Source organism: Nothoprocta perdicaria, unplaced genomic scaffold (assembly GCF_003342845.1).
Source record: "Nothoprocta perdicaria isolate Ctin4 unplaced genomic scaffold, notPer1 scaffold_4, whole genome shotgun sequence".
Classification (NCBI taxonomy): Eukaryota; Metazoa; Chordata; class Aves; order Tinamiformes; family Tinamidae; genus Nothoprocta; species Nothoprocta perdicaria.
The window spans coordinates 4,331,812-4,349,044 of NW_020455643.1; the positions used below are offsets into that span (position 1 = coordinate 4,331,812).

A 17,233-nucleotide genomic window follows, 5' to 3' on the forward strand; every position below is an offset into this window, starting at 1 on the left:
ACGACTGCGCTTCAAACCACTCCATGTTTTTTAAAAAATACATTCACATACTACCTTATGTTTAAACACAACGACTCCCTTTTATTCCATAAATGAACCCCCAAGCCCCACAATAAAAATAATTAAAAAAAATCATTTAAAGCTGTGTGTTCTGAACTTGTCACTTCAAGGGGAAAAGGAAAAGGAGAGTTACCAGTTTGTAACATAAACTCAGTAACCATCTCCGTTTTAAGRTAACAGCAGTGATAATATAAAGAGCTGGTGGCAATCCCGTGAGGGAAACCCAGCACCGCCATCATGGAGCCCAGCCACCATTTTGTGGCCTCACAGAGACGGGGGCTGTTGGTGGCACATGGCGGCCTGGTGGCAGTGGGAGAAGATGGCGGCTGGGTGGCAACAGCAGTGGGAGAAGATGGTGGCCAGATGGGACAGGAGAACATTGCAGCTGGGTGGCAGTAGGAGAAGATGGTGCCAGGATGGTGCGGGGAGAAGATGGTGGCAGGGCGATGTGGGGAGAAGATGGCGGCAGGGTGGCGCTGGCTCCCGTGGCAGAGGGACTCATCACCGCCCGCAGATCAAGCAGCCAAACGTTTTCTTGTGGTTCACAAAAGATTCAAGGTTGACCAACTACTGTTGATTGTTTTTAAATTATTTTTTAATAAAGCCATCGTTGCTGAGTACACCAAGATTGCCAGTTAAGCTCTCTATATGTCGCTGGAGGTAACAGTGCTGTGCTGAACAGCCGACCGAAAAGAAAAACAAACGAACAAACAAAACGAGGTAGGTTAAAAACCAGCAACACAGATCTCATTATGCGACACCCTAATACCACAGGCAGCCATGCTTGCAGCTACTGAGAAAAGAAGAATCCCAGATACGCACTTAAAAGTTTAAATCAATTGAGCAGAGTTTATAAGGACACAATTCAACCCAAACTAAATACATACACATTTCGGCACAGATGTCGTTTTTCACTGTATGTTGGGTAATTCGCGAAGGAGGGGAGGGAAGTGTGGGGGGGAAACGAGTATAGATCCAGACCCTTGGCCAAAGAAACCACATATATATATATATATTTTTAAGCTCTTTACAAGCCTGATTCAGCGAGGCGCCTTCACGCACTGGGCTCTCCCCACTGCAGCGCCATGCAGGATGCCGGGCCCCGGCAGCCATCTCGGCACGGGGGATGTCACACGATGGCGATGGCATCATCGTCGTGCCATGGCGGGTGGCAGCGAGGCCACAGCATCCCCCCTCTGCCCCTGCCCCGCGGCACCGGCCCCACCGCCCCTGCCGTGGCCACTCGCCTCCACACAAAGATCCATATAGAAATATGGATTGACAGACTGACGAGAATGGTAGCTTACTTTTATTAGTCTAAGGCTAGTAGTTTAGCCATTTAAAATCCATTTCCCAAAAGAGGGGAAAGAAAAAAGCCCACCTATTACTTCTCTCTCCTTTTAAAAATCCGTCCAGCTGTTGCTGCCAAGAGCAACATGTAAATGTTGGTGAAGGCAAAAGTTTTCTAAAATGACCCAGCTATATACGGTTATAGCCTTCATCACAAAGATAAAAGGTACATTTATTGTGCTGTCTCTCACCAGATTTAATTGGTAACTTTACAACATACTATAATATTTGATGCTAGCAGGCAGACAGAATTAAAAACAGACTCTTTGACACAGTTTCTTTCCCCGTTATTACAAAGCAGGGCACAAAGAAAAAGTGAAATTAAAAAAAAAAAAAAAGGAAAAAAAAAAAGAAAAGAAAAATTCATAACCCACTATAACACAGCTTAATCAGGAGCCCCGGAGAGGCCGGTTTCCCGAGGCCCGAGTGCGGACGCTGGCCAGGGCCGCGCTCCCGTGGGCCCCTCTGCCCGGGGCGACGGCGGTGCGGGATGGGGCGGGAGCACCCGCATCTGCCGCGGCAACGGCGTTAGTCCATGTGTTCAATATCCTTTAAATTAGAAATAATGCCAAGACGGGAAGCACCCCATGCTCTCCTGTTACCAGTTCATCATGGAGTTTCTGTTTAGGGTCATGAAAAACACTTGGCTGCTTCCTCCGGATCTCACTGACGCAAAAAACACCTGTTTGGGAGAAGGAAAGCACAGCACGTGGTCAGATTCGCAGCAGCCAGGCAGCACTGCTGAGCAAATCAAAAAATCAGATCAAATCAAAACCCATTAGTAGTAAATGTGGTAATAAAGCCCTAAGTTATCTATGTCTTGCTATCAATACCAAGGACAGCAAAGTTTGTCATGCCTTAAAAATGCTAAGTTATCACATTTATCGCCATGGCACCATTTATTATGCAATATTAATAAGATTCTGGTTTTAGTGGTTTGTACCTTTGCTAAACGTTAATCATTTGGGTCAGATACCATGTGTGGTAGTTATCTGCTTCAGCTGAAAATATTTATCTTGGCAAAAGTCTGTCACAATATTTTAGCTGGTTTGGAAAACTAAGTTAGAGAAAACTGTTTTCTTTCAAACCACTGAAAGAACATATCTAGTCTTTCTGAGGAAGATGTGCCTTTTACTGCTTCTTTGAAGATCCATCAATACTTGACCACAATAGAAGGCTTTAAAAATGAGTAAGTCCTAATTTGTAAATTCCTAAGCAGACACATCTTCAGCTTCTGCAGCTAAAATATGTGAATTTTCTGTCCTTTTTCAAAAAAAATTCAGTCCCACACATCGTCTACTGCTAACCACTTCTCCATAAAAGTGATACATCTGTGTTTAGCATTTCAAACTACCATTGATCAGTTAGTTTCAGTACTAAAGCAAGACAGCAAAATATAGCAAGACTATAGCAAGACTGGGGTATACTTTTGGGGTATACTTTTCAGCTTGTTTTCCTTTTTTTTTTTTTTTGTTAATAATAGGATCATTAAAAAAAGAGAAAACTATATTAAACCTGCAGAGTCAAGGACTCAAAAGTTAGCAGAAAAGCCAGCTATGCTTATTGAGCAATTTATATTCAGTTTCTTGGGCAGCCTCCTTATCATACTTTAACTGTATGCCTACGGTAGATTTTTTATTTCGAACTCCAGACTAACTCCATGAAATGCTAGGCCAAAGCTCATTTAATGAGCAGCTATTCAATACAATTATTCTAGTCTCCAATCTTATTTACTGCATGTTATTAAACCATGCTCTGATGATAAAAACAATCAGCTTCTTCACGTGTTCCATAATAACAATCATTATGAAAGAATTTTTTACTCTGCAGTCCCAATATATCCTTGTGAAGCCTTCAGAGATGAGCAAATACATTTGTTCCCATTCTGCAGGATCTTGCATTCAAAATATAACTCTCTCTGTACTAAGAGCAGCTATCAAATGCCCCACAATGCTGTATATGAAAGGCAGAGCTCTCTGCTGAACTCCGTCAAATACTTTAAACCCATGAAAAGATGACCAAAATCAAAGAACTCAGCAGCAGAGATGATGGTAGAAACTAAATCTACAGTTTGGCCTTCAACCATTCCATGAAAATAACTCCTTTTCCTCTTGCAATTTCTCCTTCCATCATTCCCTACACTTCATGTTTAGACACAACACTAAAGAGAAATTCAAGTCAAGTCAGTGCAGATCTCAGCCTGTGAAGAGATACTGCTCATCTTCTCATCACTGGCTGATATTTGCATCTTCTGAAGGTAATGAATTGGAGTAGGTTTATAGGCAGTATTTTTTAAGTGGAACTTTAAATTATTAATTATTAACCTCAAGATAAACTAGACCTAAAGTCAAAAAGTAGCTGGATGTAGCTTAAAGCATAGATAGAGGCTTTGACGTGGACTTACCTTATCATTTCTTTCACAGAGAAACTTTAACCTTTGAGCTCGCTTGTGCATAAATACTCCATCCAAATGTCCTGTCTCCACTGACCGGATTTCAATAGCTTTCTCTCCCCAGCCCATTATTTGATTGGAATGAATGTAGGCTGTCAAAAGAAAACATTTGGTAAGTGTTAAAATGTGTTGAGCTAACTATACTATATACAGAAAAACTCAAAGCCTATTTAGAGGAACTACAGAGCTCTGATTGCCAGAGGTGCAGAAGTCAGACATAGACCACCAGCAACAACCCTCGGCCTTTATATACTGCTCTTCATCCACAAGTTGCTGAGTACTTTAAACAGAACTATCACTTCTTCCTCTCTCTGTAGATGAAAAGCCAGGTCATTGAGCAGATTGGTGAGCTGTCTGAAGAGGACATGGAGCTGGGCAACAGCAAAGCCAGAAGAGCAACCCAGATTCTTCCAGCTCCACAAACACAGTATTTTTTTCCACTTAGCACAGGATCTCACCACTGCACAGCTTACATTTTAGATAAATAAGACCTCTAAAATCCTCAAGTCACTTGCTCTGGCGGATTAGGACCAAACTGTAGGTATTTTGCAATTGCATTTATTATGTAGAGAGGCTGTGAGAGGTCTACCTTGATCAACAAGGAGCCAAACCAACTTATTTCATCCTTGACTCTTTATTTGTCAACAGCATTTTACAAAGGTGAGGAGGAAGGGTTGACCTACCCACAGAAGTAGGCATTTCTCCCCACTGGAGCACCACGTCTTTAGTTATCCGTCCATAGGTGTTCACATATACACCTTCATCCTCATAGCACACAAGCATCTCCATCCCGTCTGTTTTAGGCAGGATGACAATGGCGTGAGGAGTAATATTGCCCTGAATCTGCAGTCAAAATAAACCCTAAAAGTCAGAATCACATTGAATGGAGAAAGGGGTAGGGGGAAGGGAGCAGAGCCTTAGAAAAACAAAACCCCAAACCAAATCAGGAACAAAACCCTCACTTCATTCAATAAACTGTCATAGACTTTTAGAGATAAGCTGAAGGAGAATTAAGTCATGTTTACCCTGCCATGAAAGCTGTCATATACATCAAGGATAAACAGGTTCAGCAATTATGTAGAGAGCACAGCATATACAATCCCCAAAATGATGTCTGATGTTTAGTAGTAACAAAAATCAGCTGCTGATTTTGATCGATGAATCCATCTTTTATTCAAATTAAGGGAAACAAAAAGGGAATTTGACATGCAGCGCTACGGAGCAAATATTCCCATTTTCTTGAGTCATCAGTTGCTAGCTCCAAGGGTAGCTACAGTAACTTTCAACCCATGACTGACTCCCCAAAGTTAAGACAACAAAAGCAGTCCAAACCACCCTAACTTCCTTGTCACCTCCCATAGAAGATGCTCTGTTGCTGAGATCCCATTCAGCAATTCCTGGATTGATTACAAACACAATTTTTGTGGGCTTGTTTCTCACACTTCTTGATCAAACAGCATGGACAGAGCTTGGGTGAGCACACAAGAAAAGCCTCAGCTACCCTCTCTTTTGAAGCACGGTGATAGCCTATGCATTCAAGAGTGATCCTTTGGCAAGTGTCACCTGCACTCATGCAGCAGCACTTCTCCAAGTACTCACGTGAGATGGTATATAGATATCATAGGAGTTCCCAGAGTCCACATCAATCACATGGAAACCAGTGTGTGATCCAAAGATAACCTTGAGTCTCTGTCCCTCTTCTACAGTGAGATCCACAAGCAATGGTTTGTGCTGGAGATCTGCAAAAGACTTTTATAACCCCTTCAGTGAGTACCATGGAAAACAACCAAATGCCCACAGCAGCAGCCTGATAGTTTTGAAGTCATATTTGTCTGGATGTTTCCTATTAAATAAGTTATTTATATTCCAGTCTGTCTGTTCCTGGGTCAGATGCCTTGGAGGGTATTGCTCAGTCACTGCAGCCATCTAAGCAGATTTGCTCATGTAGCTTTTTTATAGTGATACATCTGAGGAGAAGCTACTGAGCACGGATGCATTTCCTCCCTCCCTGCAGAAGTGTGACAGCCTGGCTGCTGACACGCTACATAAATGCTGCATGTGCCATAAAGTCCCTGTAAAACAGGACTTGAATGAAAGCTTGAAGATCAGACCTGTGTGGGTAGAAATACTGCAAGGTGGCTGCCCAAAAAAGAAACCCGGGGCCTCCCCCTCCTGAGGCTGCTGCCAGGTGCTCACCCTTGACAAAACACAGGTCTTTTCCCCAAGAAACCCCAGGCCAGCCCTAGAATTTGGTCTCTACAGGAGGGTGCTGGGGAGCTAAATTTTGCAGGAGTGGATGGCTCAAGCGCCCCATGGGAGCCTCTCTGCCTCAGGCTGACGAGAGCAAAGCGTGCAAAGAGCAGCGAGTACCCRGTGCCCCTCCTGCAGGCACCACCGCTCCGGTCGAGGCTGCTCACAGGAGCCACATGAGCCAAGAGCTACTTTTCCCTGCTCCAGCCAAGCCAGTGGATGCAGGCTAGGGAGCAGGTCTCTGGCCCAGTCACGCTGGGGAGATCTTTGYGTAACTTAAGTTTCTTGTCATTTTACAGGAGTGTAAAATACCACCAKGAGGAGAAAGAGGCTATTTGCTCTCTGCACAGGGACCAGGCTAAATCTTGACAGYGTACATCTTGCTGCTGTCCCCAGAGATCCCTGCCTGGAGGGCATGGAAAAGATGCTCAGCCCACAGGCTGGCCAAGCAGCTCCAGSAGCACTGGGCAGCATCCTCCCTGCCTGCCGATGGCAGTGGAGTYTGGATCCCATTCCCTTTTAATGCTGCTGAGCTCTTGGAGTCACCAAGTCCATTTATTCTGGCCTTTGTTCAGGAAAAGCAAATGTGACCTAATACTGAATAAACTCGTTTATGTTGCAAGGATGCAAAATAAGATTACTCAGCATGAAAGTCTCTGGAAGACACTGCCCCTTGTGACTTGCCTCCGTGCCGAGCTCAGGATTGGAGGTGCTCTAAAGTACTAAGTACAAAACACTCTTTGGCAGGTGTTACAGAAGAAAGGTCTCTGAAGGAATGTGAGGGAGATGAAAGAGAGAAAGAGCAGAGAAAGTGTGGGTTGTAGCAAAGAAATCCCACGTGCTTACAATTACAGAGTGTATTTTGGTAAGAAGATAAACATACCTTAAATGCCATAAACTTGTGATATGGTTTAGGAGCCCAAGCATATATCTCTACAGCATTCTTTAAGGCAATCACCAAGAACTTGATTCTTTCGTATTTCACTAGAATCAAAATAAAACTGATTTTTAAAACATCCACTTTCATTCAAACAAGACCGAACAATTCATCTCCAAGAAGAGCTTCTAAGGCTATCTCTCTGTTGGTTGCCATCTGGTAAGGTGTGCACCTATAGATGAATATCAAGTTTATTCAYGGCTGTGGTCTACGTATAATTCTTGTCCAGTCTCCCTATCTATGTTCAAAATATCTTCTGTGCAATAATGTTTCCATAGAACAAATCACCTACAAATATGGAGAAAACCAGATCAGATTGGATTACAGTCCAAAAATCCYGAAAGATATCAAGTATTTTTTTACCTGCAACTAATGTAGTAAATGATTCATCAGATAAATTGGAAGATTTTTAACAATGAGCTATTTTAMCAGAGATATTTTCTTCAAAAATTCTCCCTTCAGGTTAAACTTTCCTCCACCTACAGCAGACAAATGAAAAAGGCAGCGCAGCCTCTAAGAGCGACCTCCCCAGCACAGCAGATCCCAGCCACTCACCAACTTTGTAGTGGATGCAGCCCTCCAAGTCCCCGACTGTGATCCAGCCCTGCTTCTTCTCTACTTCGGGGTCGTTGTGTAAAATCCTGTTTCTTAACCAGGAGAGATAGTACACGCGTAGCTTGTTCTTCTTTCCTGTTGGGAGAGGAGACTTTCCAGTAAGAGCTAATGAAAAGTAATGAAGAGAAAACACGCAGCCCCAGCCCTGCAGGCAGTCCTGGGCTCCAGCTCTCCCTGTGGCACAGCTGCTGTGAGTGATCAGAAAGCTTTTCCATGGAAAACTTTGAGATTTCAGTGTTTATTTCTACTTAGTAAGTGGAAAGCTAAGGTTTTTTTCTTTTTTTTTTTTTTTTTTTCTTTTTCAGTGATGTTGAAAATAAAAAAATAATGGGCTTTAGTATTCTTTTCTTGTGAAAAAAAAATGGTAACTTCACATGCCTAATGCAAAGCAGAGACCAGACTTCTGCCTCCCACACTGCAGGTGGGTGAAATAAGAGACAGACTCTCTCACTCACAGGCTGGAAAYGTTCCATTTTGTGTAAATAAATGTGCAAAGACAGAGAATCAGGCAAAGCAGAGACATGAGCCCAGCTCTCTCAGTAATTTATCCAACCACTRAACTACCCAGCGTTTGGTTTCTTTCTTTCTCTCCTGCTTCATACACCAGTAATTCCATCCTGGAACCAAAACACCTCCCCAGAGAGTTCTACAGACACAATTACATAGCTGAAAAATTCCTGGGTTTTATAAATGACCACTCTCTGAAGGAAAAAAAAAATCCTAATTGGAAAACGTCTGACTAGCTCTCCCAGCTACCACAGCAATACTTTAGAGACCTGGCTAAGCAAAATGTGCCTTTGGCACCAGCAAGAGCCTGACTCTGCCCTCACTCTTGGTGACAAACTCGGGGACCAGTTCACCCACACGTTACAACTCTGGCCAGTATTCGCACCCTAATTCTCCTTTACCGTTCCCATATTTTTGCAGTTTCTGACACTTGCTATCCACAGCCCACCTGAGGCCCATCCTGAAGCATGATTTTAATGTGGTGCACAAACTCCTCGTTTGCTCTGCCCTGGGCTACACGGCACCAAAGCAATTGCACATGTCTGCAAGTCTCTGTCCCCTCTAGTGGCTACAGGCTGGCTAGAAACCTCCCTGCTGCAAAGCCATCTTAGGGACACACAGAATAGCTTCCACTGAGGTCAGCAGGAACAGMTTGACAGTACAAACCGAGAGACTTGTCAGCTAAGCCCCATTAACGTATTTCCACAGCCCCACACAGCTCTTTCTCATCACAGCCTCTGAGCCAATACTCCCCTGGGGAGCTCTACCCTGCTGTTCATCTTGCAGCTGTGCTAAACCCCTCGCCCCTACAGCTCTATGCTTAAAAACACATGGAGTTGCAGAACAAAGCAAATCACAAAGCAGCATCTTTTGAAGAGACTGACCTGAATTAAGAAAACAGTAATTTGCAGTCTAATGGACAAGGGAAGCCAAGGGAAAAATATGGAACATCATGAAAATAAAGAGAAGTGGGATATTAAGCAGTTTTTCTAATGAGCATTTCTTTTGCTGTTCTCTGTGAGAGTTGCCAGGCAGGTATCAGCAGGACAAGGCCCTGTCCTGATTCCTTCACCCGTGTTTTGGGGGACCAAAGGCCATGCTCCTTTGTCTGTGAGAAGGCAGCTGGTCTGACAACAGTGGTTTTACCCTCTTGCCAGAAAGTGCCCATGGCCGCAAGCTGGGAGYTCTGGAGACTCAACCCTGAGGTGGGTCAAGTGCCTGAGTAGAGGTCTGCGCATACACCCAGACCCTTGCTGCTTTGTCAGGCCCTGACTGCCCTCCTTGCTGCATCTTGTCTGAGCAGCAGCTGCTTGGGGAACAGAAATGAAAAGGTTAATTAACCGCAGAGGGAGCAGCRGCCGCACCTGATATTGTCACGAGGACGTTAAGGCCCTCTAGCACGTCCATCTGTTGAAATCGCCGTCTGTTGATCAGGTTGTAGACCTTCCCTTGTCCGCTTCGATCCAGCAGCATCAGGCCATTTTCTGTGCCCACCAGGAGATTTACACCTGTGCATGAAACAGAGAGGACAACTGRCATTGGGATCCATGGCTGTGGTACATGAGGGCCTGCACCAAAGGACTGTGTCCTGTGTTCACTTTCTCCTACTTCATGCACCACCAACAGAGTAACAGTTGCAACTAAGGCTGGTGTTCCTATTAACATCAAGGGTCACTCTTACAGCAAAACCAAGACTTAACGTATTTCACACTTGGGTATCTTTCCACAATGCTTTCACCAGTGGAAGTAAAATAATGCTTACTTTCAGGCAAAAAACAGGAAGAAAAAGCTTAACTGATAATGACAGATTTACTATTGATTTGAAGCCACAAAGGTACTTTTGATAATTTAAATCTCATCTTGGCTCTTAGGAGCTGGACTGCCACACTATGGCCTCGACAGGAAGCATATGTGATGCAAGCTGCTGGATGGCACCCAGGAAACAAGCACGAGGCTGCCTGAGACAGGAGGCTCAGTCTCCAAGCAATCAAACACAAGCTGAATCACATAAGCTGAAACGGGGCTGAGTGTCACTGCCTAACTCCTGGCCCAGTTAGGACATGCTCAGGGCCACAAGGACAGAATGGACATTTGCCTTGTGCAGCACAGCAAGCAGGACCACCTGCGGCAGGGGCTCAGTCTGGGGTAAAATCTTTGTGTTTTCTTGCTAGCCAGGTGCTCCTGGGAGCTTTGCAGAGGGTGCTGGCAATGAGGAGCTTACCCCACAGAGCAGCACAGAGTATTTCCGAGTTGAAGCGCTTCTTGTACTTCCTGATCTCGGGGGTGTCGCTGTGGGGGCGGATGTTGGTGGGGTTCACGTTCACCACGGAGATCTTCCGCGCTTCGTTCAGCTTGGCCTGCTCTTGTCTCAGCAGTTCACTGGTAAACAGTGCTGGAAAGACACAAAACCAATCCAGGAGCCATGATTCATGAGCTCTATATACTTGTGCTCTCAGGATTTGGGAAAATAGGAAGAAATTACTCTTTTTAATTTTTTTTGTCAAGGTTAGTTTTGTGAGAGGAGCTCATTGTGGGTTTGAACCAACAGTAAATTGATGTAGCTGACGTGCCCAGACTCTCAATCCAGCCTACAAAGTTGACCAACACTACTCTCTGCCTGTTTGTCCACATCCAGCCCTCTTCCGTGATTCCTGAGCAATTGCAAGCTTTCCGGATCTGTCTGCCATCCCCCAGGTCTGCAAAGGCAGCCTCAACAATTTTGCCAGCTGCACTTGCAGTCAGGGATAGATGGATTTTTACTATTCCCTGTTCTCTCTCGAGGGCTCTCCTTCTTGTGGTATTTTAATGGTTTTTGTAGGTTTTGTGGGAAATTGGAGAGCAYGAGGATACAAATACGAGCAGCATTTTGATGAGAGTAAGTGAAATCTGAAAGAGATTTGGTGTGGATAGGCAGCTTCCACGAGCTAGCTTTCGTGGGGCCTGCCCATGCACGTTGCTTCCTACCAGTAGCAGATGATTCTTCATCTTCGTCTTCATCTTCATCAGTAGGTGAGGTCTGATACACTCTGGTGTCCACAAAGGGTGTGAAAGAGGCTTTGGTGCTACTTCCCATGCCGTACTGGAAAACAGAGCAGAGCAAGAGCTCAGAGCACGGAAACTACGATAATACAAGCTGAGAACCCCATTAGCACCCCCAGTGCCTGCTGCTGCTGTGCTCTTTGTGAACCCTCCACTTTTGGGGACCTTCCACAACATCTGCTCCTCCTCCCCCAGTCACTCATGGAAGACACGAGCGGGGATGCCGGGAAGCCCGCGGAGCAGCAGTAGGTGCAAGGCTGAGCAGCAGGCGAGCGGTGCTGGGGCCGTGTTAGCCAGGAAGCTCCCATATCTGAGTCAGAAGGACCCTCATCTCCACCTTACCAAGGCCTCCCAACCTCACACGTGCGGATGAGCCCCGCAGGAGAGCTCTGCGAGGCCCAGGAAGCCCACGGCGTCGCTCGGCTCYGCGGCGTAACCCCTGTGTGCAGCACGTCCCAGAAGGAACTAAGCGGGTGACTGCCGCTTTCCTCGTGCCCGGGCCTCAGCCGAGCGCCTCCCTGGCCCAGTGTGAAGGGAGACCGGGCCATTTGTCTCAACTATATASGTTGTAAAAACCTATTCTGGAACGTGTCAAGCTTGCACAAGAGAGCTCCTGCAGCCACAGTGCTGCTTCAGGGTTATGCCTGTTATCTAGAGACCAAGACACTGCTTCTCCCAGGAAAGGAGAGCAGAGCATCTCAGCTCTCAAGTGAAATGCCTGTTCTTCATTCTGCTGGGCTGTGGTGTCACTGCTCCCAAACTTGTCACGAAGGCCTGTCTGAGCTGTGTCCCTTTCGTAGGCCTGGCTACTCAGACCTGGGAGAAGGTTGTGTGCTTGAGTGTGGGGAAGCAGAAAGGGTTTGGGGTGAGTTGTACTGTTACCTAGGGAGAGTTTTTTAAGGAGAGCTGATATGCAAACCCATGAGAAGTCTGCCCTGCCCGTACTGCTCCACCCGCCTCAAATGCCAGCGTGCAGCACATACCATGTGTACGTCACACACGGATCACGTATGGGTTATCTGCAATTTCAATACAGTCTTTTAAATTGTCTACGTCGTTTCRAGTGAGAATGCAGAAGAGGTCATTCCTAAGCGATCAGAACTTAACTGGAACATATCACAGGGAATGGCAGAGCCAATACTTCAGTAAGGGAATTTGGGGAAGAATATGTTRTAACCGCACACTGCCCTTTTTTGAAGCCAGTGCTTTGTTAAGGCAGAAAATGAGGTTAAGACCTTCTCCCAAGCAAAATGAAATCCTTATCTTGAGAGTCAAAGTGACACGATCTCTCCTCTTTGTTGAGCAGCTTATTTTTCCTATTACACTATTTATCTAGGATATTCTTTATTTATGACCTATATTAAGAGCCGTTACAGCAGAGAAAATCAAATTTGCAGCAGCAACAACAGCAGGGACGTTCACATTTTCCTTCCCTAAAGTAAATCTTCCTCAGCTTTCTTTTAAGTCACGAAGCCAACAGAATTATCCCTGCCGTCCATKTTCAAAGCCAAAGCTGGCAGCCCCCACGCTGGCAAACTGCATGGATAAGATCAATTAAAAAAATAATAAAAAAAAACAGACAGCAAGGTGAGCTGGCAAGCAAGGTGGAAAATGATGAGGCAGGAGAGAAGCGCCCATGGGGGAGGCCCCGTGTCCCTCGTGGGTCTGCTCTGCTCAGAAGAAGCCACTTGAGCTGCATGGAGGAACTGCAGCTCTCATGGGGCAGGTGGGAAGATCAACCCTCATGAGTCGAAGAGTGAACACAGAGCTGGAAAGAGCGCTCCCCTGTTTTGCACATTTCCAGTATTTCACTGCAGCAAATTCTACTTGGACCACAGGCCAGAGACCACGGSGGGTGGAAACTACAGGAGAGGCCTCCTGGCCGGAGCGCGCGGCGCAGGAGGAGGCTCCGGGCTGGAGCGGCTCCGGCTCTGCYGGGCACCCACCTCCCGTGCCCGCCGCGCGCCGCGCTTCCTGCTTCGCTTGCTATCTGCCTGCCAACAGCTTCCCCACATCGCTTTGTTTCCATAGAAACTGCATGAATTTCCCAAAAAATAAAGGGTAACTAAGAACCGTGAAAAGAGTTTACTGCCTGAGGCAGGGAATACTGCAGGAAAAGATAGCGTATTTGTGGGTACTGTATGGCCAAAACGTCTGCATGTGCGTATCAGATATACTCCCTGCCTTCTTTCATTCATACACAATAAACACCTTTTTTTCCTGCACAGAATGTTTATCCATAAAGACAAGCAGCTCTAGAAGAAAAAATTCAGTATTTACAGAGATCCTTTCCTGATCCAGATGCTTTCAAATTAATGACTTATGATGTACAAATCCTTCATGTGGATGCACCCAGCATCTTTTTTCCTTTGCTCAGATTTAGCTGCTCTTCTCCTAAGAACTGGCATTTTAGTAATTTCCAAATCTGTTATTTAACTATTAAGACCTCACCTTGCTTCAGGTCATGCTCAACCTTCTTCACACCTGTCTCATCCTGAGTCAGTATCAGGCTGCAGATGAAATGATGTGGGGGGGTCCCTTCCAATAACCTGAATTGCCAACAGCCATTTTATAAAGCAACGCTGTTAAAACAAGCAGTGATGCACGAATATGGCCTTTGATGCACTGAAACCAGCTGTCTGTCCCACTGCATGGAGCAAGCGCAGGACTCGTGGATGGCCAAACTACCAGGACCAACTTCCAAACAAGACGTCTATCTGCCAGACGGGCAGGGATAGTTTTGCTTGCACGACTGGAAGCCTGAGAACTAAATCCGTAACTTTCTGCTTCCACCCACTCCCGGCTTAGTYGGTCCTAAAAATGCAGACTCAGAAGTGGAAAACTTCTTCTTGGTTGGTAATCCACAAATGAATATATTTAAACCCAATCCTTGCAGCTTGTCTGCCCATGTTTAAGCAGTCTTGGAGTAACTCTAAAAGGTGCTACTTTCAGGACCAGCTGTCTCATCGCTGCTTTCAAAGGAAATAGAGAAAAACCTGAGGTCAAGTCAAGCACCGTCTGTTCTGATATTTTATCAATGCAAAATTACAAGCAATTTTTATACTGATAGTAAACTACAAACATCATACTCATAAAAGAAAACAAGATGACAAAACGCTTAATGCAGGTCCAGCAAGAAGAAAAAAAAACAGAACTAGATTATTTAACAGAAAATGGGGTGACTTTTCATGGAAAAATAGAGGAAAATGTGTATAGTCCCTCCAGTCTGTAATGATAAGCAAGACACACCAATTCCCTTGTCTTAGGGATAAAATACTGTGCTTGTTAGGATTTGTTTATGTTCTGTACAAAGACTGCATTCAAACATGTCCCTGTAAAAGAGACACTAGGAAGAACTACTCTGCTGTGACTAAACACACACGTTTACAGGTGTGTGAAACCTTTTCTAGCCTGAAGAATTTATTTCACTGAACTTCTTCGGCTTTGTAATTTCTGTCAATCCTTGAGGTCCTGTTCAGTATCAGAACAGAGATGGCAACAGGCAGAAGCCTGGCCCAGAGGAAAAAAGTAGCATCACCGGGTGTCATGTTCTCATATTTCCAAGTGCCAAAAAATGGGGATTTTCACATATGTTGGCAGCATTAAAGCCTTCATTACCAAAGAAACAGGTGGTTGCTTGGGATSAAGTCAGGTTCAAACTTGCACCGAATATGTAGCCCTATACAAATAATCCAACTTATTCCCTTTTATTCCCACAAGACTGACAGAGAGACAGAGAGAAGAGCAAAAAAAAGCCAGGGAAGAACAAAACGTGAGAAAGGCCCTTCGCCAGACAGAGGTGTTAATGCCCKGGTGAGGCGATGCCAGGAAAAGGAGGAGCCCCCACCACCTACTTCAGGCACCGAGTCCATGTCTTGCGCATGCGTGGAGCCTCGGCCCAGCGCCTCGGTCGGCGTGCCCGCGGGCGAGTGGCTCTGCTGCACCAGATCAGGCAGATTGATGTGGCCTGCAAAGCCATTGCTGGCTGCGTGGCCCGAGCGCTTTTTTTCACCAGAGGTCTGCAGAGACACAAGGTGTGAAGAAGGAAGAGAGGGGGGGAAATAAAAGAGAAAAAGAGGAGAAAAAAACCAAACCCAAACCAAGTYGTTTGCAGTCACCCAGTTCCTGAAGCAAGCACAGCACGAGGACCCTCTCTGCTGTCTCTGCCCCCATGCAATCTGGCAAGCAGCAGATCAGATCAAACCACCCCCCGGGAGATATAAAGATGGGATTAATCTCAAAGTCAATCCAGAGTAATGAGGCACATTACAGCATGAGGAGAAGCCTGGTCACCATTGGTTTCAAAGAGGCATCTCAGTCCAGATTCTGGTCTTACCACCATGGGTGCCAAACCCATGGCCACGCCATGGCCAGCTCTGCTTCCCAGACCAGTGGCATGGCTGACCCTTGAATCTGACCCTTTCATCAGCGGTACCTTGAATGGCTTTTCAAAGCCACCACGGCAAGCAGCCCGACTGCAGGATGTGCAAATGCTCACAGAGCCCCGTGGCATGTTTCTGTACCACCAAACAGCAGTGAACAGCATCCGCGCTGCCGCTGCGCACGTCCACACAACCACCCCTGCCGTGCGCTGCGTGCCAAGCTCCCCTTACAGTCACCAGCTTGGACATCTCTGTGGAGCAAACTTTSCTCCATTGAGGTTTTAGGTAAATACTTCAATCCAAGACAGAATCTTCTCCCCTCCCTTCCTGTCTGAGGAATMCGCTGTTTGGACGATCCCACATACCCGTAGCATATCAGTGAGACTGTTAGACCTGCCCATTTACAGGGTTAATGAAAAAAATCCCTTTGCACAAGCTCACCAGTCTTCTGATCACTTCTGAAGATTTCTTTTTTCACTCATTAACATCACCTTAACCCATCTTGCTGCCCTGCTTGTGGAGGAGGGCATGAAAGCCCTTCATCCAGAGCTGCTGGCACTGGTTGGGTCTCGCCACTGACTTCTGTGGTTGCAGATGGGGAGCACAAGAGCAGCATCCAGCACAGGACTGCTCTCTGCCCTGAACACAGATGCCTGCATTTGCAGTTTTGCATTTACAATACAGTTTGCCCAGCTCCGAAACTGATGTTGGGAGGCAGCAAACACTGCGTGCCTGCATTTGCCACTTCTTCTCTTTCTTCTAAAATTGCACAAAATATTTTTTCCTCACGTGAGTATTTTATATAAAGAAATGAGAAAAAACTCAAGCCTACTTCACAACTACCCTGAAGGTGCCTCCTTTACAATTGCCTGGTCCAAACTCCCCTGCCTCCTCATCCTCTCACATCTTCTTCCTTATAGCCAGACAGAAGAAGGACATCCCAGTTTTACCCACTTGCAGAGCCTAATCCTTCCCATCCAGCACAGTCGCTACCAGCCTACACTTCTGATGGCATCACCAGTGTGTGACAGGAACAGCAGAATACGGACAGAGATCAGGGCAATCTGAGATGTCCTAGAGCCAACCAGACATGCCTTGTTCCTTCAACACACGCCGTCAGCAGTGGCAAAGCCACAGCGCTTTGTCCACGTACTGCCTGTTTCTGAGCGCCTGAGAATCGCAGGTGGGGACAAGGGGCAGATTYGATTGCTGAGAATTTGACAAATGCAGCGGGCCAGGATTTTCCAAGTGGATTTTCCAAGTGGGCTCCCTGAACACGAGCAGCGCTCACGCAAGCGCCGGTGGCTGCCGCACATCAGCCGGACGCCTCTGATAGCTGAGTGGCAGGAAAGGCTGAGGAGAAGAGAAACTTTGGGCCAGACTCCAAGCGTACTAAATAAACGCTGTAAATGGAAGATAACTTCTGTTGCCTGGAGCTATTTTGGGCTTACAGCAGAGTAATTTATAGCAGAATCCACTCCATTGTGCCACGGTAATACTATTCACTGCTGTTTGTAGTTCTGAGAAACATTTGTGCTTGTCACATTTGCTCAGTGTAAATTGCCCTGTGAGGTCATGAACGATAACAATTTACTCAGTCATTTTGTGTTCCGGATACCCAGCACAGTTACTCTTTGTGCT

General features: G+C 45.9%; 1 protein-coding gene across 1 annotated transcript in view; it reads right to left on the reverse strand.

The window, feature by feature from the left end:
- Positions 1 to 1,874: 1,874 nt before the first annotated feature.
- TNIK (TRAF2 and NCK interacting kinase) overlaps positions 1,875 to 17,233 on the reverse strand; it is a 134,288-nt gene continuing 118,929 nt past the window's right edge. The window contains exons 25-34 of the mRNA XM_026045409.1: positions 15,065 to 15,229; positions 11,136 to 11,250; positions 10,393 to 10,563; positions 9,536 to 9,679; positions 7,605 to 7,739; positions 6,996 to 7,096; positions 5,462 to 5,611; positions 4,546 to 4,705; positions 3,815 to 3,954; positions 1,875 to 2,092 (exon numbers count right to left, since the gene is read on the reverse strand). Coding sequence (XP_025901194.1) covers positions 2,009 to 2,092; positions 3,815 to 3,954; positions 4,546 to 4,705; positions 5,462 to 5,611; positions 6,996 to 7,096; positions 7,605 to 7,739; positions 9,536 to 9,679; positions 10,393 to 10,563; positions 11,136 to 11,250; positions 15,065 to 15,229 — 1,365 coding nt within the window. The 3' untranslated portion in view covers positions 1,875 to 2,008. The remainder of the gene's footprint in view (positions 2,093 to 3,814; positions 3,955 to 4,545; positions 4,706 to 5,461; positions 5,612 to 6,995; positions 7,097 to 7,604; positions 7,740 to 9,535; positions 9,680 to 10,392; positions 10,564 to 11,135; positions 11,251 to 15,064; positions 15,230 to 17,233) is intronic.